The sequence below is a fragment of the Passer montanus genome, unplaced genomic scaffold (assembly GCF_014805655.1).
Source record: "Passer montanus isolate IOZ18808 unplaced genomic scaffold, ASM1480565v1 scaffold12, whole genome shotgun sequence".
NCBI lineage: Eukaryota > Metazoa > Chordata > Aves > Passeriformes > Passeridae > Passer > Passer montanus.
The window spans coordinates 2,267,718-2,293,027 of record NW_024358722.1 but is presented as its reverse complement, the minus strand read 5'-3'; the positions used below and the strand labels follow the sequence as shown (position 1 = coordinate 2,293,027).

Here is a 25,310-nt window from a genome sequence, read left to right as displayed (position 1 = left end):
TAGTAGCTGCTGCTGTTTCTCAAGATAAGAATAAAGTTATTCAGAAAAGTTTCCAATGTATTAGTCAGCATGCATAAACTGGCATGATATTAAAAAAGCCAACACAGTTCAAAATAGAGTGAATACCAGCCTCAAAGTAAAGAAAAAGACGCTATATAGAATCACACTACTTTGAAGGAATTTTTATGCGTGCAAAAGTTATACCATTAATCCATCTGCAGTTTCATGAGATCAAAAGTGTGCAAGCATAGGCAGAGATGCTGTCATGTTCCTACAGATTACACTCTCCCAAGGATCGTTGTTCAAGGGTTTCCTCCAGTCTCTCTGGAAGATGCCTAACGAAAGAACTAACCTTAAGATTTTTTCATTTTCTTTAACAAGTTGTCTCTTTGTATGACCTAACAGATTTTACCTCTTCCTCTGCAATGTGTCAGGATAAACAAAGACAAAAAAATCCACTTCTTCTCATTCAGACTAAATTTCAGTTATTAGATTGATTTTGCTTCCTATACAAAAATTCTATTTCAATTACATAAAATTATATTTTTAAAAGCCTGAATATTGTAATGTAAGGCGATTAGGAGTTTCACAAAGATAAACAAACTCATATTCAGGAAGTCTCTGAGGCGAAGTAACAAGTACTATTTCAGTTTTATCTGAGGGAAACTGTGACTTGGACAAATTCAGTTTTCCACAACATTGAGTGCCAAATTTAAGGTACTATTGGCCCAGTTCTTTATATCATTTACCATCTTACATGCCTTTCTTCACTATGAACTAGGTTGTCCATAAATTTATCACAACCAGAATCACAGAGCATTTGTATCCCGTAGCCCTCAAATCTCTTGCTGGTGGTGTGGTTCTCAGTACCTTGGCCCAATTAGCAGCTGTTTGTGAAGACTGCTCTGGTTACAGTAACTTTCTTATTGTGGCAATGTTGATAAAAGACTATCAGGAAGCTGTGCCCGGTAAATTTTTTTTGCATTTCAACTGTTCAGATGTAAATAACTGAGGATCACGCAATTTGGAATGTCAATGCAAAAATGATAACAACTAATGAAACTGGAAACTTTCTCATTTTACACAGTAAATATGCTACCTTATTGTAAATCAGTATTTTTTGGGAAGACTATTCCCGAAGTCAAGACAGCCATCAGTGTGTAAGTGATCTTCTTAAGATCTAGAAAAAGACAATGTGTTTTCTTATCAGTGTTCTGGCATCTACACATTCATTTCCTATCTTCCTATCAGTTTTTAAGAAAGCACTTGGTTAGAAAGCAAACTGTGAACTAAGAATTTACAGTAAATGAGACATGAGTTGCAATAATCAGATTACAAAGAAATTTACTTAGGTTTATATAAAGTAAGCTAACAAAGCCCCGAGCTGCAAAGGAAGGAACCAATAACAACATAGACTAGCTGAGAGACGGGGTAAGTAGTACCAGTAAGAAATGGCATTAAAGAGCTCTGGAAAAAATGAGTCTGGAGGTACACCAACATTGCAGATAAGGAGTATCTGAGGCAATCTCCCAATTAACAACTACTACAAGTTTCAGCTTACACTGTGACCACCACTCACCCATTCCCACTGTCAAGGGGCTCTCAAGTCCATAGGAATAGACATGACAGTGCATCCAAACCAAAGCTCTGGGAACATTCACCTGTAGCTTGAACCAAAATTTCAGCATGTCTCAATGTATTTGCCTCTATGATGCCTACCCTGGAAGCAGGAATCCCCCACAGAGCAAATTAAGGTCTGTACTGTTGGAACTAAGCAACAACACTCTGCCTGCAATTTAGATTAAACTGCTCTCAAGAACTTGGAGATTGAATAAAACCCACTCACTACCAGCACCTTTCCATGTTTTAATGGAAAAAAGCTTCTCATTTTGTCTACAATTTGTAGAGATGCTCATAAAGGGTCAAGAGTTCCTCTCAGAAAACAAAAGACAAGCAAGAGAGCTTGAGTATAACTGAGTGGTTATGAAACCTTCTTCCCTGGTCTTCTCTCTAAAGTTTCTTTATTGAAAAAAAAAAAAATCTTTTCAATATCTCAATCTGCAGTCTCGTTTGTCTCATGCCCTAAAATTCTGAGTTCTTAGTCCAGTCCTAAAATTTTTTCAGAACCTAGTTTCGAGTCACAGCTGCTGACCTCAATAATGTTTTTGAGGATTACAGCAGGGGCAGCATTAAAGAAGTGGTTCTCACAGAGGCATAAGCTGATTGACCTAGCTGAGGTGAGAAGAACAGGTACACAGACTGCTTCTGAAATAAAATAAATCACAAGGACTTGGGAGATTTGTTGGAGACTGGCACGCAGGCATATTGAGAGAGGATGATTTTTTACAAGGTATCAGAAGTTCAGATATTGCAGAAGTATATTATCCTTACAAAAAAATGTAAAAGTAAGACAAACACAAAGGAATTTCAAGTGTAACTAATGTATTACAGCATGCCAAAGGTATTATACAGCATGACTATTTAAGCTCCAAGTAAAACGTAGAGGTTTTAAATAAACAGAAGACATGTATTTGCCAAATGGTTTCTCAAATTCTTCCCCAAGAGCATCCCTTGGACATTTGCTGGCCGAGTAGTACTGCCAGGCCAAAAGGGTTGTGAGCAGGAAAAGGGCAATGAATTGTTAACATCGTGCTTCCCTAATCCCTGCAACAGAAAATGTTTAATCTTGCTTCATGGGTAACTAAGTAGTGTGAATAAGAGAAACCAGCATGAATGGAGAAAACCTTCAGAATGTGAGCAACCAGGCAGTATCCAATACACAGGAAATGGAACAGACATACAAGAAGGTGTAAGGCCACTGGGTCCAGAATACTCCAAAACACCCATTGCCCAGGTATCTTCCTGTGGAACAAGCAACCTGCTGCTGTCAGGAATAGCAAAGTCACTTTTCTATCATTAAACTCAGGATATGCAAAAGTTTTATGCTCAAAGTGATAAGCATGCCTTACAAGCAACTGCAGGGAAAACAAACAAACAGAATTTTAGCCACTATCATCTACATCCACTATCATCAATACAGCTCCATGTATGAGAGCTTCATTTTTACTGATGAGAATCAAAACTGTACAATCATTTAAAAACTGATAACAGTCTCTATTGTACTTACAATAAAACAAAAACAATTAAACAATTTTTAAAATAATCAACTATGCACATTTATCTAAAGTGGCATTCAACAAGGCTAATCTTGAGGCTGTTTAAAATACTTTGTATTTCATGCTTCAATTTCTATTGCAAACTGCCTTTAAGAACAGAAACTAGTCATAGTACAAGGTGGAGAGCTGCAAAAATTACACTCACCTATGCACTACCTAAAAAGTACCTGGGACAAAGTTATTTATCAAAGAGAGCACCTTATCCTAGTTACATCAAGTTTACGATTTTCATATGGTTCTGATCTTCCTCAAGGAAAAGTATGGATAAAAGGGTTATAATTTTCCAAAAGGAAGATCTGGGTAGTCAACTGCAAAGTGAGTGGGACAGAGAAAGGGCTCAGAGGCCTCCTTTCCCAGTGGAGTAGTTGTAGGAAAATAGCATCTAAATACATCCATCATTAGTGTATGTGGGGAAAAAAAAAACAAAAAACACCCAAACAAACAAAATTGTAGGAAAATAGCATCTAAATACATCCACCATTAGTGTATGTGGGGAAAAAAAAAAAAAAAAAATCCAAACAAACAAAAACAAAAAACCCAACAATAACAACAAAAATATAGAAACAAACAAAAACCCCTGAAGAGTGCTGACTGCAAGCAACTTTACAGATTTACCTAAATCCATTTCTACACTGAGTGCAAGATACAGCAATCTCTTAACTATCTAGGAATTTAAAAAAAAAAAATCTAGCTACCATATAAGGATATAAGAAACATCACACTGCCATTTTTCCTCCCTTTGGTCCACATGGAACTGCTTCTTTTAAATTCATATATTTTGTTGGAACTTCACATTTTGCATTAATTAGCTAGAATTACAGTAGAACAACTACAATATGAAAGGATTATTTAGTTTCAAGTTATCAATCAAGACTTAACCTTAAACTACTATTTGCTAAGACAATTAGAAAAAAATAATTTAGATTTCTTCTACTTTGTGTAGCAGATGTTCAACATAGTCTATTTAAATTTGTCTTTGTTAGAGGTGTGTTAAATTGCTCAAATAATTCAGACAATCTGCAAACAAGATTTCTGACAGGTTGCGAATAACACTCAATTAATACCATAACTTCTGAGATTAATTTTCCAATCAAGGCATTTATGCCCCAATACAAAAACAACTACCAAAAAGAAAAACCCAAACAAAACCAAAGGAGGAAAAAAAATAAAACCTCAAGCATATGACATGAACTCATTCTCCAGAGTGTATTTCCAAAATTAACATCTGTTTGGTCTTGGTTCAACTGTAAAACCCAATGTCCACTACATGAAATAATACAGCTCTTTTTCTGGATTTGAGCCAGAGGGAGGAGGGAGAAGACATGTTACCCTAAGACTATAAATAATTTGTACTTTAAACAACAATTCTATTACTATTTGGAACAATAGATTTATTCCATTACACTATTTATTCTTCTTGATAGAAGATATAACAATAGTAAATATTTTCCACACAGTTATTTCTCAAAATCCCATGGTACCTGCATCATGTCCTGAATTTCAAAAATGAAAACAGAGCAGAGTTGAGTGAACTCATCACAGTAAATCAAACACGTTCTATGAACTGTATGAGTTTAGAAATACCAAGACTAATTCAATTTTAGATACTAAGAAGTTATTAAAGATATTTTTAAAAAGAAGGAAAAAAAAAGTATAACATTGAGTAAAAAATCTTATTACAGTATTGCAATGGTACTGAAATTCACAGGAAAATCTCATTACAGGAAAGCTTCATGACATCTGTTTTTTTACCACCATCTCATTACATCAAACTTCTTAAGTTATTACAGTTAAGCCACAACAATTTTGGACTTTGGTTCCCTCTCTACAAAATTGGAATGCTGGTCCATGTACCACGTGAGCCATGTGGAGACTGGCACAGCAAGCTGCGTCACCTAACGCACCACGCCAGAACAGCAAAGCCCCAACAGAGGTAAGGAAGGCATCCAAGTGTGGCAACACAAGCACTAAATTAATCTGACAATATATTGCTTTGTCTTTAAACAATGATTTAGCCATCATGTTGTGCCTCACACACTAGGTATATCCTCAGCAAAACCAAAACCTTACTCTTTCAATTAAAGACAAAGTTAGCTGACATGTTAATTTTAAAACTGGGTCCTTTAAAAAGTTAGCATCTGTGTCAATTCTTCCTTTGTCCCTAATGATCTTTCAATAACATGGTAACAGAAACTCTTAACTCCTTTCATATGTTTAAATTAATTGAAATTCTGTGCACAGGTTATATATAAAGAAATTAGGTTGCAATTAAGCATAGTTATGAAAGATTCTTAAATCTAATTGTTGTGACTATTATAGACCACAGACAAGGTCAAGCCTACAATTCAGAAAACTTTGGCTTTAAAGAAAAAATACCACATGAATTATATGTGTAAAACTCACTTTTGTAATGATACAGCCTTAATCACATGAGGCATGTTCATAATGTAAATAAACATCTGTTTCCAAACTGATAAATTAAAAACATATCCCTCTGCAAATTATTAAATTTAATTTAATAAACACAGTAAAAGCATGTTAAGTAAAATTAAGGATACTAACTTTTACAAAAATTTAAAGATACTCTGCAAAACACTGTCCTCTGCAAATCCAAAATGTAAAAGTAATTTCAGCAATTACTGCAGAGCGCTTATATTAACTGCAATAATGTCAAATATTTCATTTCTGTGTATCAGCAACAAGGTTCAGGTCACTCTAGTTAAGGTTCTTAATCAAAACTGCTTCCCTTTCATCTGTATGCATTACAAGGAAAAATGTCAGTGTCATGGAAAAAGTAAATTCATAAAGGAAGACAATGTATCTCTCTCTCCTCATCTGGCTACAGGTATAACTGGAGAACACTGAAAGAAAGAAAAATTATCCTCACTGAGCCAGTGAATTGCACAAATATCTTTGCAGCCACACGTGCACACAGGCCATGAGCTGCTTGGTTCTTGTCACTGGATCTAAGACAGTAAAGCCATTCTTACAAAACACATTCCCACTCCTCTCTCGCCTGAGCAGAGACTCCACTCTAAGGAGACTGTTCTGCTGGCTCTCCACTTGTTCAGGGTCTGATGTCTCACAGGGATCTGAATCAGTACTTTAGTTCAGATAAGGAAAATGCTTTTTCAGCAAATCCTCCCACCACCCTAGTTAATGCACTTTCATCTGCTGCTTGAAGCAGTCCCACAGTGCACAAACCTGGTCCCTTTCAGATGAAACTAAAAGCCACACGATGTACTCCAGGAGCACTACCACTGCCAAAGGGGCACAGAAGCAGACAGAAGCCAGGCCAAATTAGCACCCACTTCCCTTTACAAATGCACTAAGTGTAGATAGGTATCGAGTCCCCATCAGCAATTACTTCACTCTCTGAATCTGCTCTTGCTGGGCTGCGTTACTTGTTCAGGCACACCAAGTCTCTGTGCTTCAGGGTCTCCTTTCACCTGGGACCCAAGGTTCCCCAAGCTTCTCAGGCACTGCTTCTCCCTGGGTCTTGTGTCTTCTGTTGTCCAAAGTTCTCACTGCAGCCTGTCATCTCTGCTCGTTTGACCTTTCATATGCAACAGCTTACTCTTCCACAGTATCATCTACTCCCAACACACTGAAACTGCTTCTCCCAAAGACTACTCAAAGCCCAAGTATGATCAGTCTCAAAAAAACTTAGTTCTGACATTTCTTAACTTTGAATAAAACATGAATACTCTAATGGGTGCCTCATTTAAGCAGACACAGAAAAATAGGTCTTTGAAGCTGTGTAGCCTCACATCTGATTCTTCAGTTCTCAACAGCAGAGGTTTAAAACCTCACAAACATACAGCCCTCAGCCCTCTATTACTGACATGGATACAGCACAAAGAATAATAATAAAGCAAACATCTTTTCATTGCATTTCACAGCCATTCACAGTGCCCTAACATACCCTGTCTTCCCTAGCTTCTCTCTAGCAAAGTCTCAACTCAGAGAGCGATCCCCAGCTCTATTTTTAGTCCTCCCCTTTCATTTCTACATTGAGTTCACCTAACTTGCCTTTGTAATGGCCCATCTCATTAGATAGCTCCTCAAAACCATTTTTCATCCCAATACCTTCAAGTCACTCTTATACTCCTGACTGGTCTGTGAATCACAAAAAGAAGTTGGATTTTTTTTCCCTTTGCTTTTATCACAAACCATACTGACTGCTGAAGGGGACAATTTCAAGAGGTCCAGGGCTATAGTGACATGACCAAGTAATTCACCACAACAGAAACAGATCAGTCAACTGAAGCAGCCCAAACCCCTATGTTCCCAGCAGGAAGGGTTCACAACTTTTATTTCTAAATAAATTCAGTCTGGAGTCTCAGAAATTTATGCTGCACCATACACTTGGGCTTGGAGCTGTCCAAAGGACTGGTCACTGGGGCTGGAATTCACTCAGTGTCTGCCTGGAGAAGAGATCCCACACTCACCCTTCTCCAGGTGAACACGGCTTGCACCTGCCAAAACCAGCCTGTGAACTGAGCCAATGAGTATCAAGGGTTGATGTCCAAAGAATTCACTTTAAAACTGTAACAGAATGATTGCTTGTGGAAGCAAGACAGCTTTACCCAATCCCACAATGCTTCTTTACACAGACAGAGAATATTTAGCTGCCAAAATAAGTCTTTTCTGAGCGTATTCTCAGAATATAGATTAAAGTTGGATACTTTTTCTTGGCAAAATTTAACAAAGGCACTTAGCAACTTTGATTTTCTTGCTCCAGAGCAAGGTCAGAGTAAAAGTCTTAATTACATGAAATGTATGACCATTTAATAAAATGCTTAGAAATTCTTAGCATTGTGAAACACAACCATGCTTTTCCTTTTTTTTTTTTTTTTTTTCAAAAACAAACAGAAACACTTTAACCCACCAATAACCAGAACAAGTCTGACAAAGGAAATTAAGGACAATATTAGATGCAATTTTTTAAATTTCAACTAAAACCTACGCAGTTAAGTATACCAAGAAGAAAAAAACCCATAAATTCAAAGTTATTCATTATAAGGAAAAATGCATGCCATGAAATGTCTAATTGGAAAAGAAAACAATTACTAACAAAACTGACCTCAAAATGTCAGCTTGGTGGGCTTTTCTTCAATTAATTGATAGTAAAACAGGGTAAGAAGAAAAACCTTTATTTAAACATTTCAGAATTTCAAATATTAAGTAAGACATTGAATTTCAGCGTCCATTTCTGGATCCCAGTAATTAATATATGCATATCCAGTGCTCACAGAGTTGATAGCATAATTACCTGAAGGAACTGATGTCATGTAGAAGAAAATTATTTAGAGCATCCTAACCATTCAAATACATTTGAAAGAAATTTATATTAAATAATCAAAAAACAAAATCAGGTCTCCAAATTGAGTAATCAACAACAAGGTGTCAAGGAAAATAATTTAAAATTTTAAATAGTTCCTGTCATGTAAAATATAGTTTGTTATAAATACAGGTATATACTTCAAAATAGGAAGTAGGCCTTCAGCTTAACATGATTTAGCTCATTTTCATTTACAATACCCATAATGCATCCTGAAATACAATTTATGCAGGAATAATAAAGAATAATAAACTTTTTCTCTCATTATCTTGCCTTCCTTGACATTTAATGTCAATCTGCAATAACAAAGTTAATAATGATCTTTGTCTTCGCACACTGCTATTGAAGCAAAGCATTTCTTTGTAAATTAAAGGGTAATTTTGTTCTCACTATTTCAGTCTGATCGTTCTGGGCTAGGATCACAGAAACTCATGGCATAAATCACCCTAAAATCCAGATTACCCCCTCTCTGTGAGAGAGGTTATACTCTTTTGAAAATAATCATGTGTGCAACTACAACCTAAAGCAGAGCAGCACGAAGCACGGAAGATTTCATCCAAAGCTCGTCACATGATATGAATGCCAGATATTTCTAGAGGTTTCACATCCAAAGCTGAACATACAGCAACCTCCCCAAATTTGCAAATCACATGGTGAAACATTTTAAAGAGACACCTCAAGAATTCACAGGAATTCAAATATAACAGAAAATCATACTTTATACTGGCTTATAGTCAGGAACATATTCTTTAATCATATGGCTTCCAGGTCTGCTAAGTAATTAGGTGTATGCTGAGCATTATGCAAGTATTATGTTGATTTCACTGGGACTGCTGGTATCTGTAATACAAGCTGAGCCACACTGAATGATTTTGTCACCTAGGAAATTCCCCACAAAGTACCACATCTGCAGCAGCCTCCAGGCAACCTTTGAGTGCACACCTCTATTACTGCCTCTTTCAGCTGCCACCACAGCCACTTCTCCTGGTGCACAGGTAACAGCAGCTGCAGCAACAAGGTCCAAGGTGAAGTGGGAATTGCTGAGTCCAGCTTGCTGTGCACTGCCAGCTCCCCCACAAACACGGGCAGTTCTGAGGGTTACGTATCAATACCAAAAAGGCCCGAATCTGACCAAATGGTCAGATTAGCTTGCTGCAGACCAGAAGATAAATCAAGAACATTCATCTGTGTAACCATGTAACACCATTGCACATGGTGTAGGAGACATCAGAAAACACTTTCCATGCAAAGGTAGAACTTACCCCTCTTCTGTACCCAGCCTTCCTTCACAATGGTAACATCGCTCATGATGACTCCACTCTGAACCCCAAACTCAAAAGAGTATTTCTTTGAGTTATCAGCTTGTCTGTTTGGCCTCTCTTCTGCAGCTCTTCACAATTTCTACTGATGAGTCAGACTAGAAGGAAATATTAGAGAAAGAATTTGAGTCTTTTCTGTTTTTCTCACTTGACAGCCAACAAAAAAGTCTTTGTTGATGTATTTCACTGACTGAGCTCATATTAAAAATCTGCCTTTATTTTTAATTAACTGTGTAACACAATCATGTTTCTAGTCTTAGAGCACATTTTCCATGAACACTACAATACTAAAAAGCAGCAGAATGTGTTAAAATTTAAGTCATATGGCACTTTTTTATAAAAGGCACACACCAGAATTCTCTTGTACTAATGCACAGGATGCTGTTAAATGAAAGGCTGCTGGCCCTGCCTCAAAGACCCAACTCTGAACACGCAGGAGCTTTCCCTGTTCCCACAGTTGTCAGAAGCCATGCAATGGACAAGTGCTTCCTCTATTATGGCTATCTACAAACATATTAAGAGTGTGAGAAAATGGAATGAAAAGTTACATTCTTGCCACTTCCACTATAATTTTATTATAGCCAATACAAATCCTGAACATACAAGAGTTTTTCAAAAACAGCATCATCTCCAAGTACACAAACAGAAAAAAACAACTTCTTAGAAGCACACATTGGCCAAAAACACAGCCAAATGTCCAGTTTATAAAAAGAAGGAGTGCATGTTCTCTCAAAGCTTTAAGCCAGACAGTGACAAGGGTGCTCTTTTCCCCACAAACCTCAGCCTGCAGGGCACAGAAGGGAAATTACTCCTGGAACAGGACATACCACTCTCAGAAGCCACAACCACCTCACTACCAAAGTACCTAACAGCTGTGAAGAGGCGATAAATAGCACTACGATTAAGTAAGAAGAGAAGCCAGAGGCCAGGAGATGTTTCCTTTTGCCAGCAAACTGCCTTTCCCCTCCAACCTCCAAAATAAAAAGAAGTATTCAAATAATGCCCATCCAGAAAAGCGTGGGAAGCCAAGAAATGGGATTTCTCTGATGGTGGAGGAACACCCTTCCACAGCTCTACACAGCAGTGCACAAAGTTCTGTGCCACAGACAAGTTTAGTGCGATCAAACGCAGCCCATATCTATCCATTTAGTTGACTGACCAACAAATATTGACAGGGAAAAAAAAATATATGACTGGGCTAGAAGCAATCTGTGCAACAAAAGAATGAAGAAAGCACTGGGAAATCAGTTTTTTTAACACAATCAAGTACAAACCAAAAATGGAACCATTACAGACATACAGGTTATTTCTTATTTACCATTTGAAATATGTGTATTTGCATGACACAGCAGCTAGATGGAAAGTTACTTCTAAAAACTTGGCATTAGTATTTTTTCAGATGGTATGCAACAAAAATACAGCACAACCCGATTTTACAGAAACATTCTAGTGTGCTCATTTAAGTCTTGCTTTTGCTAAACTATTTTTTTCAAAAACACTCAGTATTTCGGCTGCATAAAGGTAAAAATCACAATATTAAACTCATTAATACTGCAAAGGTGAGGTAATATTCACTGCTGTGTCTGAGACATCCCCAGGGCACTGGCAGATATGGCAGTGAGAGCTGCGCAGGTGACACACAACCTTTGGCATTGGCATCACACCCTGTGGTGTGCAGCAGGACAACACACACCTGTGGCTATAGAAACACACCCTGTTTAAGCTTTCATAAGAGCTAAAAGAAAACGTTATGTACATTTTGGAAGGACATGAGATTGCTTAACTGATGTTAACTGATCTAACTTTAGCTGCTTAGGCATCATATTATATGCAAGCCAGTACAGCAGAAATAACCCAGGCAGGCATTTCCACATCCTGCACCTTACTAATGTGGGAGCTAATTTCTGGGTCAGACATTTTCAGAACTTTGTTTGCATGCTTTAAACGAGATAAGCAAGTCTATCAGCTGTGCATGAAAAGAGATCTGACAGATTAAGACACGTGCCTGAAAGCAGGCTGCTGTTCCGCCGTTCTGGATCACTGCAGCACAGCATCAGCTCTTATTACAAACACATAAATCTTTACAAAGCCCAGAGGTGGGTGTCAAACAACTGTGACCTAAGAGCAGCTGTTCTGGGAAGAAAGTGTAAGCACGTCAATTTCCAAATACCCAACTTAAGTTCAGTTTTCTACAAGACTTTCATTTCACTCTTTGAAAGTAATCACAGTTAATTTATTTTTTTTTCCCAGATATAAAGACACAAGAAGCAATGGAACACTCAGTGTTTACCTTGGGCTTGCATATTCTGGAATACATTTTACCCTTTTGGCAAATTTAATGTACTTTCCATTTTTGGTGTGCACTTGTGAACAGTGCAATGATTTATTCTTATTGATAAAGACATATCTATAAGAAATGCTTTACTAAGTAGCAGTAATCTTGACTGCCCACAGACTGATCCATCAGTCCATGATTTATGAATGAATTCATGCTTGAAGCTCCCTATTTACTCACTGATTACAAATAAGTTAGTGTTACACAATCAAAATCTGATCTATGACCAACTTACATGTCAGACAGTGCCTGAAACAAACTCAAGTGTATGTCTGTAGGCTTGCATCCCACCCATCCCATGTACTGCTTTATTAAAATCTGAACAACATCTCCAAAATACAAAAATCACATAAATATGGTGATACAATTAACTGCACAATCCCCAGTTTAGCTTAGCCTCACAGTATTGCCAGAAACAACTTTAAAATCACCAACAGTTCTACGGTTGTATTGATTACTCCATTACTGGGTAATTAAAAGTCAAGCTGAATTACATAGGAAGCTGAAGGAGATAAATCAAAGCATTAAAAATCTAATGAAAATAAAGGTTATATGTGCACACTACACTTTCAAGAAGCCATTTGTAAGCATCTGTAATATTATCCCTTATTAAATGTCTTTGAGCCTTTCTAAAAGCTGTACTCCTTTACTCTAGAAGTCATTCAGCAATGCTCCAGAAGAGCAGAATTTTGGTAATTACTTCTTATTGTGACCAAAACTGGCCTTATAGTGAAAAATAGTCACACAAAAGCCTTTTCTAAAGATGTAATAAAGAATTGTGTATAGATGTAAAGGAGTTGTCTAAAACACATAGAACACAAATCCTCTCACTAAAACAGCATTTCATCTATCTACCTCAAGAAAAGTTACAGAAATGTTTACTCTGCACATCTGGCATAGAATTTAAATACTTGTTAGCAATCAACTCCACTCTCCCAATGCACTTGAAGTTTCAGCAGCCGGTATGCAGTAATTTTTACAGTATACCTTACTGCTATATAGGATGAACCCACAGAAACAGGAGAAAAATATGTTAAAACTGAATTTGACAATGTTTTGTATTACAGCTGCTGCCTACAGGGAAGAACTTGACTTCTTCTTATATATTTTCTAGCAACTAGAGAACGTATCAGAATTTTTCCCCCACACATTTTTTGTATCTGATCAAACTTGGAAGATATTTTTCAATAATATATTGTGTGCATTCTGCAGACAGTATCAGATAGTCATGTGTATGCACAATACATACAAGCACCCACTGTCAGCATACTTTACAACGCAGGTGTAAAAATTTACTCCATTACAATCGGTGATGTGAAGAATTTAGGGACACGGTTTAGTGGTACACTTGGCTGTATTACGTTAGCAGTTGGAAAGATCTTTTCCAGCCTAAATGATTCTATGACTCTATGCAAACATCTGCTGGTGGGTTTTATCTCATTAAAAATGCACAACTTTTCCTTTTTTCTTAAGGAAGTTATTAAACCACTTTTGTAGTGTAAGATAAAACAATTATCTAGTATTATACTTTTAAGCTCCTAGCTGTAAAGGTTTCAAAGGCAACTTTCTGACCAAAGATCAACCAGAGACTACTACAACCAACAGAGCTCTAGATCCCTGTGCCAAGGTTCATAGTTTCCCTGAGCCGTGGTAAAAACTAGCCAACACCTTCTCAACTTTCATCTTGAACTTTAAGAATATCAGCAATATAGAGAAGAACCATCTTACTTCATTATGGTACCATATGGGAACTGTAAGATCAACACCTAAAATGAGCAATGGACCATTCAGCAGAAAGCCAGCTTTTCCCCAGCTCCTGTTTTTAAATTAAAGGAGGCTCTCATGCCCATCACAGCAGTCAGCTACCTACAGAGACCTGGTGAATACTGAAAAGGAGAAAAATCTCTTCCAAGCAGAAGAACTGAAAACTGTGTCTCAGGTCTACGCATAACAACCACTACACACAAGTGAATTATCGTTGAGAGTCATAAGAACAGACAAGACTACTTTGAAATCTGGGCATCTACCCATTCTCCCCATGACAAGAGACAGCTGAGTAAAGAAGACAGCACCCATAAATTCAGCATAAATTGCATGATTCAGTTCTCTGTTGTAAGAACTTTCATAAACACAGGCTTCTACTTGCAACAATTTTGGAGCTGAGAAAAAAACAGAAACTCTCACATTTACCAACTCAAGTTACCAGACAGAATACCAGGAGAATCAAGTTCAGTGCTTCCAGAAATGATCTTAACTTCTACCACTATCAACTCAGTGAACCAACTTTGTTCTCATAATAAATGAGTACTACCATTTTCCCTTTTTACAAGTTTAGTAAAATGATAGGGGAGAAAAGAGCAGTAAGTGAACCTTTCTGATTCGCCTTGTCTGACCTGGAGATTCTTTGGTCCCCCATATGATAGGGGAGAAAAGAGCAGTAAGTGAACCTTTCTGATTCGCCTTGGAGATTCTTTGGTCCCCCACGTAAGCAGAGCCAAATTTCATCACCTCTATCTCCTTATTTTTCAGAAAAGTAACTAAATTATTTTGTGCATGCACACAATACACACATTACCAAAAAAGCAGTTCTCAGTGGCTTTCATCACACACATTTGTTTCCTTGCATTGGGGGCTTTTTTCTTCTTTGTAGCAGATCAAGCTACTAGGGAGTTCTCAAATTTGAGTTTCACTCCTCCCAAACATCTGAGCAGGCTGTTTCCAAAGCAGGTTGCACTCCCAGAGCAAGGAATTCAAAATGTCAAGGCTCTAAACTAAAACCATAGTTATCTTTAGGAATGGAAGCTGAAACCCAGGCTTTATTTATATGAAAAACACATGCATATCCTCCTTCCCTAGCAAAGCTGGCCAAACAATTAGAGGATATATTGCACATCATCAAAAACTACACAAAAGACTATGTGACAGAACAAAGATTGCTACAAAACTTGCTAAATTAAATTAAACTATATTGTTAATGGAAGAATCACATTCAGGTGAGTGCTTTATCTAAAAAGTATGAAGTATTTATACAGGCTTTTATAAACTACCTATTCTGGTTATACTGACTCATTTAAATACTATCACAATGTAGACAGAGGAAAAAGGAACCTCTAGGCACATAATATTTGTCCAACTTATTATGTCAATCAAAAATTGAAAAAAGAAATACAAAAAAAACCCCACAATATCAAACCAACACAAAATAGGAACTGATTTGACAAGACAAAGAAATTAACAAAAATTTATTATTTAAAGAAAATAGATCCTAAATTCATAAAATGGTAAACTTCATGTACATATTATTAAAATTCTGAAAGGTACCTTAAATACTTTGTAAGTAGACAGTTTTTTTTAAAATTTTACAGTTTTGAAAACTAAAAAAAAAAAAATCCAAAGATATCTCCATGACAGTCATGACAAAGACTCTTTAAACTACATTTCATTCTAAAGCCTCAATGAACTTTAAGAAAACTGGCATTAGAAATTTACTTGTAACAACTTTACTTTGTAAGTTTTGTTTTGGAATAATGAGGGACACAATAGGAAACTGGCATTGCCTACACCTCATGGTAAGAAAAACCAACATACTTTGGAAAACATAAATAGCTCATTCTAATGCATGCTTATGTGTATACTTAATATTTGCAGTGTTCTGTTTTCACTTTCAGTATGTCAAGAAGCTTTACATAACTAATATATGCTCAGATAAGGCTAGTTAAGAGAATGCAGGCACACTGAAATATTAACATACAAGTTAGATGTTTTATTTAGATTCTGCAACTTCTGATTAAGTTTATCAGGAAAGAAACCATCATTCTGTATTTTATTTCCTATTACAATGACAAAGCAAGTTATTTTAAGGGACAAAGGTATAATTAAAGCAAGGTGAACAAAGCCACCCTTGCCTTTGTTTACCAAGGTATAAAGGAAGTTTCTAAATGTAACTAAATTGTTTCTTTAGAATCCCATGTGAAACATTAACAACCCATTGTTTTGCCTTGTGTTTATTGACAAAAATGCTTTTCATCCTTTTTGTCCCCCTCAAATCACATAAAACAATAACTGAAAAGCAGACAGAAGCAGAGATAAAACTTATTAGAGTGCATATCTGAAATGTAACCAAATAATACATTTCAAGTAGAAAAGATAAAGGGAGGGCTAAAATTATGCATAAAAAAAGTTACTGAGGCAATGATCTTGGGAGACTTTTGAGACTCAGACAAAGTTCAATAACTGAAAAGCAGACAGAAGCAGAGATAAAACTTATTAGAGTGCATATCTGAAATGTAACCAAATAATACATTTCAAGTAGAAAAGATAAAGGGAGGGCTAAAATTATGCATAAAAAAAAGTTACTGAGACAATGATCTTGAGAGACTTTTGAGACTCAGAGAAAGTCAAATCAAGGATTAGCTAGGCTGAGTATCACAACTATGACAATGTTACTTCACTCAACCCTTCAAAACACATGTAATAAGTTTAATTTGCCATGGATTAATGTAGGAATACTAATCCTTGCCTTTTATAGACAAAGTTCCTTTGCTCTTTAAAAATATAGTTTAGAAAATACTCAAACAATGAAGAAAAATATAAACATAACTTCCAGATTTTTCAAACAAACTAAAATTACTTTTCTGTGTCTAGCAGACTCAGGAAAAAAAACCTAGCCTAATTTTCAAAAGTTAAAAAAATCTGGAAATCCCTAGTTATTCTATCAGAAATTTTACAAGATTCCTTTCAAGAGAGACAAATCAAAGTTTCATTAAACTCATGTATTAAATTATTTCTGTGATGGTAACTTTTATGCAGCTCAACTCTGTATTGTCCATAAAAGACCAAGCACACCACTGAATAAAAACCAGAAATACACAAACTACTCATGAGCAACAAGAAAGTACTGAGAAAAAAAAGTGTTCTCAAACTATTAATATAAAAGATGAGAAAAGTCCAGTGACATGCCTACCAAATAGCTTTCTTTTAAACTTTTACATAGTCGGTTTTATTTATTATGTCTACATTTATTTATTATGTCTAAATTCTGAATTGTCTTATAATAGGAATGAACTTTGTGATTCCTTTCTACAGAGCTGAAGCTACTGACAAATCCTGACACTGCAACATGACTAGAACATAATCAACTTCTAACCTAAAACCTTTGGCTCTTCCTGTTCACACTCAAAATGCATTATTCTCATCAACCTGAGACCTGGATTTCCCGAGGACAGAAGGAGTTCTCTACAACCCTAACTTACACACAGCTGCAGAGCTCACTAGGTGAAGGTCTTTGGCAAATGTTATTTGAAAAATGTTACATGAAACTCATGTGTACAACCTTAATTCTCTGTCTCAAAGTGTATCAATACATTTAGAGAAGGATATAAAAATTCCAATGAAAGCTCATGAGGCAAGCTGCAACAATTACATATCTCAAGAAACACAATGAATACTTAGGAGAAAAAATAAACGTGTGTTAGTAGAAACTTTTTGCAGGATTGCTGAGACTCAACCAACAACCACTGCATTAATTCTGAGGTGTTATACTAGCTGTACAAGAAGCTGTTGGCTGTTGGGCACTGACATTCCACACCTACAAAAAGGCAGTGGAGAGACCTTCATTGGCCTAAAGCTGAAGCAGGGTCTTCATCTCTGCTCCTGCAGAGGAGACACTCAAACAACTTTGTCACGTGGACAATGCAGGGAAGTTTGGCAAACCATGCTGTCAAGTCATTCAGACATGCACATGAAATATTAAGGTCCCAGTTGCATTCTTAAGAGAATTTTAAAATCACTACAGTTATTTAGTCAGGATATTACAGAGGAAAAAAAAAATCACAGGGCAACAATGTGTTCTTAATGCTATTTTTGATCAGTATGACTCACACTTAGAGACTCACATAGAAATATGTGGAAGAAGAAGATTGGTCAGGATGGCTTCAACATATATTATTTATCCTAAGCATAATAAGTGTTGTCACAAACAGTATCAAAAATCAAATAAACATTTAAATTGAGCAAACGTAAGCACCTTCACATACAAAAGCCAAATATGCTTACTCTCCTTGACTGTAACATTTAATGTTATTAAATTTTGGGGGAATTTTTTAGAAGTTATTAACTTTGCTACATCTTCCTACTACATCTGAATAACATCTTTAAATAATAAAGGAAAAAACAATCTGGTTTAAATCCTTGGTATGTATCATAAATGCCCATACTTATTGATGTAGAGCCATGGAACAAGGATAAAATACCAAATATCACCTACTATTACCCTTGAATTTTTTTTTTTGCAGTTTTTCTATTAGTACATACTAGTGATTTGCCTAAACAAGTTTCACTTATAAACTCTTATAAGGAGTCCAGAATGTTGTTCATAAAAGTACCCAAGATAAATGTATAAACCAAAACTTTAAAAATTAATTTTTATGCTAAGGAAAAAAAAAAAAAAAACAAACAAAAAAGTTAACTTTCACATTCAATGTTTTAGTATTTGCTGGTAGGTTTTGGGTTGGGTTGGGATTTTGGGAGGCTTTTGGGGTTTATTTTGGGGGTTTTTTGTTGTTGTTTCTCAGTCTTTAATTTCTAAACAGCTTGAATCAGCTTTTCCAGCTATTGTGTAACTTATCTTTAGAAAGTAATCTTTTCTATACCACAACAACTTGTTGCCAAGAAGAGTAACTTGTGCAACACATTTATTTACCAAGAAGACCCTGTGATCCTGGGGAAGTCTCTTCCGTACAGCAAAAAGAAAACACATTGGTGGGCAAGCAATTTTCTCACTGAAACCACACCTTTCCTCACAAGCAATGCAAAACTTCCTGAACTACATGTTGTGCTAGAAAGCACTTTCTGCTTCTTCCATGGTATTCTTATTGGGCCTATCCTAACAGAATGACAATCCTGGATAGCACAAATTGATCTAATATTCCAGAATAATTTGAAAGGGCACATAAGTGGGCAATCTTTTCTTATAAAAGACAGTACTTCAAGAAGAAGCAAGTTGTAAAGTTCATACAAATACTGAAAATAAAAGCAACCTTTTAACTTAAAGCTCATAGATGCATACATTTAACTATTCCCTCTTTTTGAATGGCTACTGTAGTTCACAAGGGGAGTATTGCACATTTTGAACAGAATGTTTATTTTATTAGTTGGAAATAAGCGAACAGAAGACTTTTGTTACATACAGGACCAAACCCCCTACAAAACACGCAGCTATAGCATGGTGTGTTACTTTCACACAATTTCACACAATTGTGTTACTTTCAGGAAATCAATTCATTTATGCATTATCCATGTCAAAATGAAAGTATGGCACAGGAAGTGTTCAGTCAGTGCATGTCCACGCTCTTTCACCCTCCAGTGTGGACTACAGAAAGCAGCATGTCCAAGCCATGAAAGCTGCCTAATATTGGGTCTCTGTTTCAAAACTGAAGGAAAGCTAGGCTACCATGTTGCCAAGTCCACATCACCTGTTGCATTAACAGCACAAAATGAAACTGTAAGCACACAGTTACAAGAAACTGTATCATTTTCATACTCAGAACAGCACGGAAGCTTCAAATGCATTTTAACACAATCCACTTTAGTAATGGTTCATCATTTCCAAAACTAGTGAGTACTTCGAAGTTATTCAGCAAATAATACTTCTTGGGCATAGAAATTGTTATTCAGTAGTTCTCTTTAAACTGGGAAAACCTGCACCCAGAAAGTGAAAGAACACACAATCACCAGGAGTCAGGCAAATATCAAGTAGTCTGAGGGATCTTTTTGCTATAATAGAAACTTCAGATACATGTTGTTGCAAAATGCAGTAGGAAGTCAAGATACGGTTTCTGGTCAGGGTCTTGCACACAGAAGCTTGGATTACAAACAACTGCAAAGCTCTAGTGAGTGGTTTTGAGGCAAACTTTAAAAAACACATCAGAGTGTTTTCCTTTCACAAAGCATTTGTTCTAATGTCAAACAGTCAACAATTTCCATTACATTATCAAGGCTACCCAATCCTTATAACTGTATCAACTTGAACTGGGGCAAAGTTAAAAGTAGTACCTGTGTGAATTCTCATCTAACTCCACTAGAATAGCAGCATTTTGCTCAAAAACACATGATCTGCCCCCAAAATGCAGAACAAATGAGGGAGTAGAATACTGAAATACTACCTGTGAACCTATTTATGAAACTAAGGAGATTACTGAATCCTTTCAAAACTACTCAGAGCAATGCAGCACAGAATAAACTGTCTAAAACAAGACAGTCTTGTTAATATTATCTGTGTTTACACACACACCATGCACTCACATCAGACTGAAAAAAAAAGAGTTATTCAAACAATACACGTAGCCTTCTAGGAAACAGAGGCATCTTATCTCTGAAGTTTTTCTTTGGCCCTTATTTGAACTTGACTTACTGGTTTCATCCAACCAAAATATATCCACGTGGACTATAATTAGTAATCCAATGCAATTAAAGATATTGGGGTTCACTTATAGGCTCCTACCAAAATTTAAAAAAAAATTCAAAACATCAAAACCATATAGTCCTACAAACTTAAGTAGTACACTTACTTTAAAAGCCAAAATAAGCTTCCTTTTCTACCTCATGTACTCTCTTTCTGTATTCCTGTAAACAAGCAGATCTTGCCTATAAGCTGGCAGGAGATCATGCTCAAAATGTTACTTGTCATAAGTTAAGGTCTACTTATCTGCATGCTTCTTGCCTTGAGAAGTAAAGCCCTCTATGTGCAAAATGCAGGGAAACATGTTTAGCAAAGTTTTAGTAAGATCTAAACAAACATTAGCAGAAGAGACTGCTCTATGTTTCTTCAGTACTGAAAAAAGTTGGCAGTGCAGGTATCAGACACATAATTTTTGAAATAAAACCCTTAAACAGAAACTGGGACACGTTTTCATAAAATTTACGAGATGATGTAGATATATGCAAGGAGCCAGTCAACTAACAACTACATTAAAGAAAAAAGCAAAACTAGAATAAAGGTCAAGAGAGATTAAATTGTTTATCCTTTCCACCCACAGGAAAATAAGATTTCTCTTCTTTTTTAACGTTTAATCAACGTATCATGGGAGAACGTGAAACAGTCCTGGCTATTTCACGCCTCTTGGATTCCCATCCAGAAGTAAACTAAGAAGCGGTGCCCATACAAAGCAGCCCCGCAGCCTATAAGCCCGGTAGCGCTCGTTACATCACGATCATTTGCATTTAAACTACAATATATAGCGCTGCGATCCGGCTGCCAGCCAGAGCCGGCGGCGGCGGCAGCATCATCATCATCCCCATCACCACCATCATCACCATCACCATCCCCATCCCCTGCGCGAGGCGCTGCCACCGGCGGCCCGCGGGGCGCGGAGCTATTCTTAGCGCGGCGCTGCGCGGGCACCCGCGCGCGCGCACAGAAGTTCCCAGCGGATAAAATCCCGCGCTAGTCCCGGCACCGGCGCTCCCGCCCGAGCGCCCCCGCCGCCGCCCGGCCCCTCCCGCCCCGTACCTGCAGAGGCGGCGGCGCCGCGGGCGCTGCTGCGGAGCCCGAGGGCGGCGGCGGCGGCTTCGGGGGGGAGAAGGGGAGGGAGGGCGCCGCTGCCTCCTCCCCTGTCCCCCCGCCGGGCTCGGCGGTCCCTGGCGGCCGGTGTCTCCGCGGGGGCGGGAGGAGGCGGCTCCGGCCCCAGGGCGCTGGCGGCGGCGGCTACATGGAGCTGCGCGCCCCGCTACGCAGGGAGGCGCCCGGGCGGGCAGCGCGGCCGCAACATCGATGCGCGGGGTCAGGAGGGCGGCGGCGGCGGCGGCTCCCCCCCGGCGCACTCACCCCGGAGCCGCCCGGGCCCCGCTCTCGGCTCCTCCCGCCGCCTCCGCCGGGCTCGTTATTGACTTTCAGGAAAACTCCCGACGTCACCGGCTCCCCCCGAGTGTCTCCCCCTCCGCGGCGGTGGCGGCGGCGGCGGCGGCATCCCCGGCTCTCGCGAGAAGCGCGGCGGGGACGGGGGGGCCGCCAGACAGCGCGGGGGGAGCCAGACAGAGGGGGGCGGCTGAGGTGAGGGTGGGGGGGCGGCGGCAGCGAGGGAGGAGGAGGAGGAGGAGGAGGGAGCGGCGGAGGGAGGAGGGAGGACGGGGGAGGCGAGGCAGCCCGCCCGCCCGGCTGGCAGGCAGGGGCGGGAGCCGAGCGGAGCGGCGTGTCCCGTCCCGCCGCCGGGCCGCGGCTGGGAGCGGGAGGATGGATGGATGCGGGCAGCGGCGTTTGCCGGCGCTGCGGCGCGCCGCGCCCGGGTCCTTCCTTTCGGCATCGCGGCCCCTCGGCAGCCCCGTGTGCGCGTCCCGGGGTCAGTTCCCTTTGTTCTCGCACCCTGCAGTTACACAGCCCCCCGCCCCGAGCTGGCCCTGGTACCCGGAGTGGTCCCCTCGGCTCTGCAAACTCCTCCGGGAGCAGAACTACCAGTTACGCCGCAGGAAGCCGTAATTCATCCCTCGCTGAAGTGTTCAGTGGATGCGCCAGCCTCAGTGTTGCTAAATTGTCCTCAGGCTTCGCCGGGTAAATAAACGCCTGGGGAAAGCGTGCACCGGCGCTCCCGAGCCTCCGGCTCTTCCCGTTGCCACAAGCGGAGCCGGAGCGGGGCCGGTGGCAGCGGAGCAGCCGCGCTGCAGGGTGCTGAGCTCTCCCGGCTCGGCGGAGCTGCCTCCGGGCTGGCAGGCCGGGGATGCCCGGCCTGCTGTGCCCGCCGCCGCCGAGCCTGGTCCTGCACCCTAAGCAGTGCCTGGGCTTCATTGCTACGGTGCCCTCCGCCCTGTGTTCCACGGCTAAGCGGCTGTATGTGGGTGCTTGCAGGAGTTTAGTGCACATAAAGATGTCTTCTATTGTTTATGGGTGCAGTAATACACACAAATTAATTTTCTTTAGAAATGCATCTATTTATAACGCAGTTCACGCTGGCCTGTGTCAGAACCTGTTACTGCAGAGGATAAATAGGTATTTTGGATTGCTTGAAATACAACTATTTGCTCTGTTTCATCAGTGCAGATTTTTTTGTAAAAAATGCACGTTCATGGAAATTACATTAAAAAGAAAAAAAATATTTCTCTAGCATGAATTTCACCTTTAATTTCTAAGTTTTTCTTCCTCTCATATGCCATCATTTACAACTCTTTGAAACATCAGACTTCCTATTATCTGTACCACTACAGGGCTTCAGAGAGATTTTTTGAGAATCTAAATAATCATATGAGTTGGCACAGGACTGGAAATTTGCCTCCGGGGGCACTGAATCCTTTCCCTGCTGCAGCAAGCAACCACACTAATAATCCCATTCATAAATATGCTGAGTTTCCTCTTAGAACTATGAAGTTTGTTTTCTGCACTGTGCTCACTAGCAGGCTACAACCTAAGCTCTATGTCCCCCTAACTCTGAAGAAAAACAAAATTTCAACTGTATTTGATTAATGCATCTTTTTGAAAAATTAGTTAAAAAGGACCTTGCCAAGCATTACTTCCTTTCCCAGAATTTACCATTCGGTCTTCCTCCTTCTCAGAAACACTTTAGTAAAGTGAGCATCTTATTAACCATCAATATTCACAGAGAACCATAGTATCAATTATTAAAATGTGTTTAGTCCCTAATGTCTCCTTTGATCATTGCTACTATGCTGCTCCTGAAAAACGGAAGGTGTAGGTCTTACAACTTGCTTTCTGTTTGCTGCAGTTCCTCCGAAGGGCTCAGAACCTAAGGCAGCATGAAATCTGCATGGGCAGTAGCTGATAGACTGCCAATCAACTGTTCAGGTGCCAAACGCTGAGTGTGAAATCCGGGCCCACAGAAAGTCCTGGTATTTGGTATCACTCAGGTTATTCCTGCTCTCTGTTAATCCCTGCCACTCACAGCTGCAAATTTCTTATTAATAAGTATGTGTGTATGGTTGGTCATCCTAATTGATGCCTCTAAATCTTCAAAAGGCAGCTATGAAATACTTCCCTTATGACAACAGTGAGTTTGCTTACATTTATAGATACTTGGTGTAAATCACCTAAAAGCACATTTATATACTTTTTAAAAGAAAAAAACCCTTGCACCATGCAAAGAAAAAAAAAATTAACATTTACCACAAGGAGAGTTAGTCTTCTGCACTTTTATTTTGTTACTGATTGTTGAAAATGAAACGGTAGGATGAAATCTGTCATGTTGATCTGGAGCTTAAACATGTATTTTTCAGCAAAACCTGATTAGTAAAATTTTGTTATATCTATGAGATATAGACAACTATTCACAGGTTAAAAAAATTTATTCAGTATGACTTTGAAATCAGATTCATTATCTTACCCCTTATAAATCAAATATCAGCACTCTGTTTTTGAAATTCATGGTTTCTAGTTACTCTTAAGTTTTTGATCCTGCTCAGCCTCATATATTGACCTCAGTGTGCTGAATCTGAACTGATACTTTTTGTGTGGATTATTAAATATACTATAAAAATAAGTGCTGCTGTGCAATGATTTTTTCTCTCTATAGAACATATAATAATTTTATTCCTTAGTATCATACCTCAAGGCTTCAAAATGATTTCTTGTAAGGAGTTAATCGCTGTAAATTGGGCAGAAATGACCCCTTGATTAATAACCAAACAGAGGTATACCTCTTTCAGAAATAAAATGGCTGTGATGTACATACTGTGAACATAATGAGGTTGTAGGTTCTGCAGAAATGACATAATTTTCAGATTAATTACAATGTGACATGAATTTAATGAACATATTAACAGCATATGCTAATGAAGAAAGTATTGAGTTCACATGAGAAGGAGAATAAGGCTGCATGTAATTTCAGGAAAAAATGGGAGCCTCTGATGTGACATGTTCCAATTACAGTCCTGAAACCAAACAAATAAAACCCATCCATTGTCATCTATCTGGCACCATCAAGAAGCTTGATAAACTTTTATATGATCACTTGTAATCATTATTTCAACAGATACCAAAAGGAAAACCTACAGATAATCTCAATATAAACCTGTCCATTCCAAGTCAAAAAAGGGTGTATCTCTTGTTTCCCTTAACATGTTCATATTAACTATTATCACTGACAGAGTGATGGGAACTAAGATTACAGAGATTTACAACCCGAAAACAAATAGTT

General features: G+C 38.6%; 2 protein-coding genes across 3 annotated transcripts in view; one reads left to right on the top strand and one right to left on the bottom strand.

Annotated features, from left to right (window-relative positions):
- Positions 1-22,133, bottom strand: part of AKT3 (AKT serine/threonine kinase 3) — a 152,476-nt gene extending 130,343 nt beyond the window's left edge. Inside the window, exons 1-2 of one of the 2 annotated variants that reach the window (XM_039697872.1) lie at positions 21,998-22,133; positions 9,783-9,937 (exon numbers count right to left, since the gene is read on the bottom strand). In XM_039697872.1, coding sequence (XP_039553806.1) covers positions 9,783-9,828 — 46 coding nt within the window. In that variant the 5' untranslated portion in view covers positions 9,829-9,937; positions 21,998-22,133. Of the gene's footprint in view, positions 1-9,782; positions 9,938-21,682; positions 21,822-21,997 lie in introns of those variants that run through there. The other variant, XM_039697871.1, reaches the window with a different exon arrangement.
- LOC120496871 (wiskott-Aldrich syndrome protein homolog) lies at positions 21,254-24,605 on the top strand. Its single transcript, XM_039697687.1, has 3 exons — positions 21,254-21,310; positions 21,621-22,222; positions 22,539-24,605. Exons 1-3 carry the CDS (start codon positions 21,254-21,256, stop codon positions 22,723-22,725), a joined length of 846 nt encoding a protein of 281 aa, XP_039553621.1. The 3' UTR covers positions 22,726-24,605.
- The last annotated feature ends 705 nt before the right edge of the window (positions 24,606-25,310 follow it).

What these genes read in the sequence shown, in the direction of transcription:
- LOC120496871 (XM_039697687.1), top strand. Translation starts at nt 21,254, where the DNA reads ATGGGAGAACGTGAAACAGTCCTGGCTATTTCACGCCTCTTGGATTCC. An exon ending in TCTTGGATTCCCATCCAGAA is followed by an intron (nt 21,311 to 21,620) that starts GTAAACTAAGAA and finishes ATCCCGCGCTAG; the next exon opens with TCCCGGCACCGGCGCTCCCG. An exon ending in GACAGAGGGGGGCGGCTGAG is followed by an intron (nt 22,223 to 22,538) that starts GTGAGGGTGGGG and finishes CGCACCCTGCAG; the next exon opens with TTACACAGCCCCCCGCCCCG.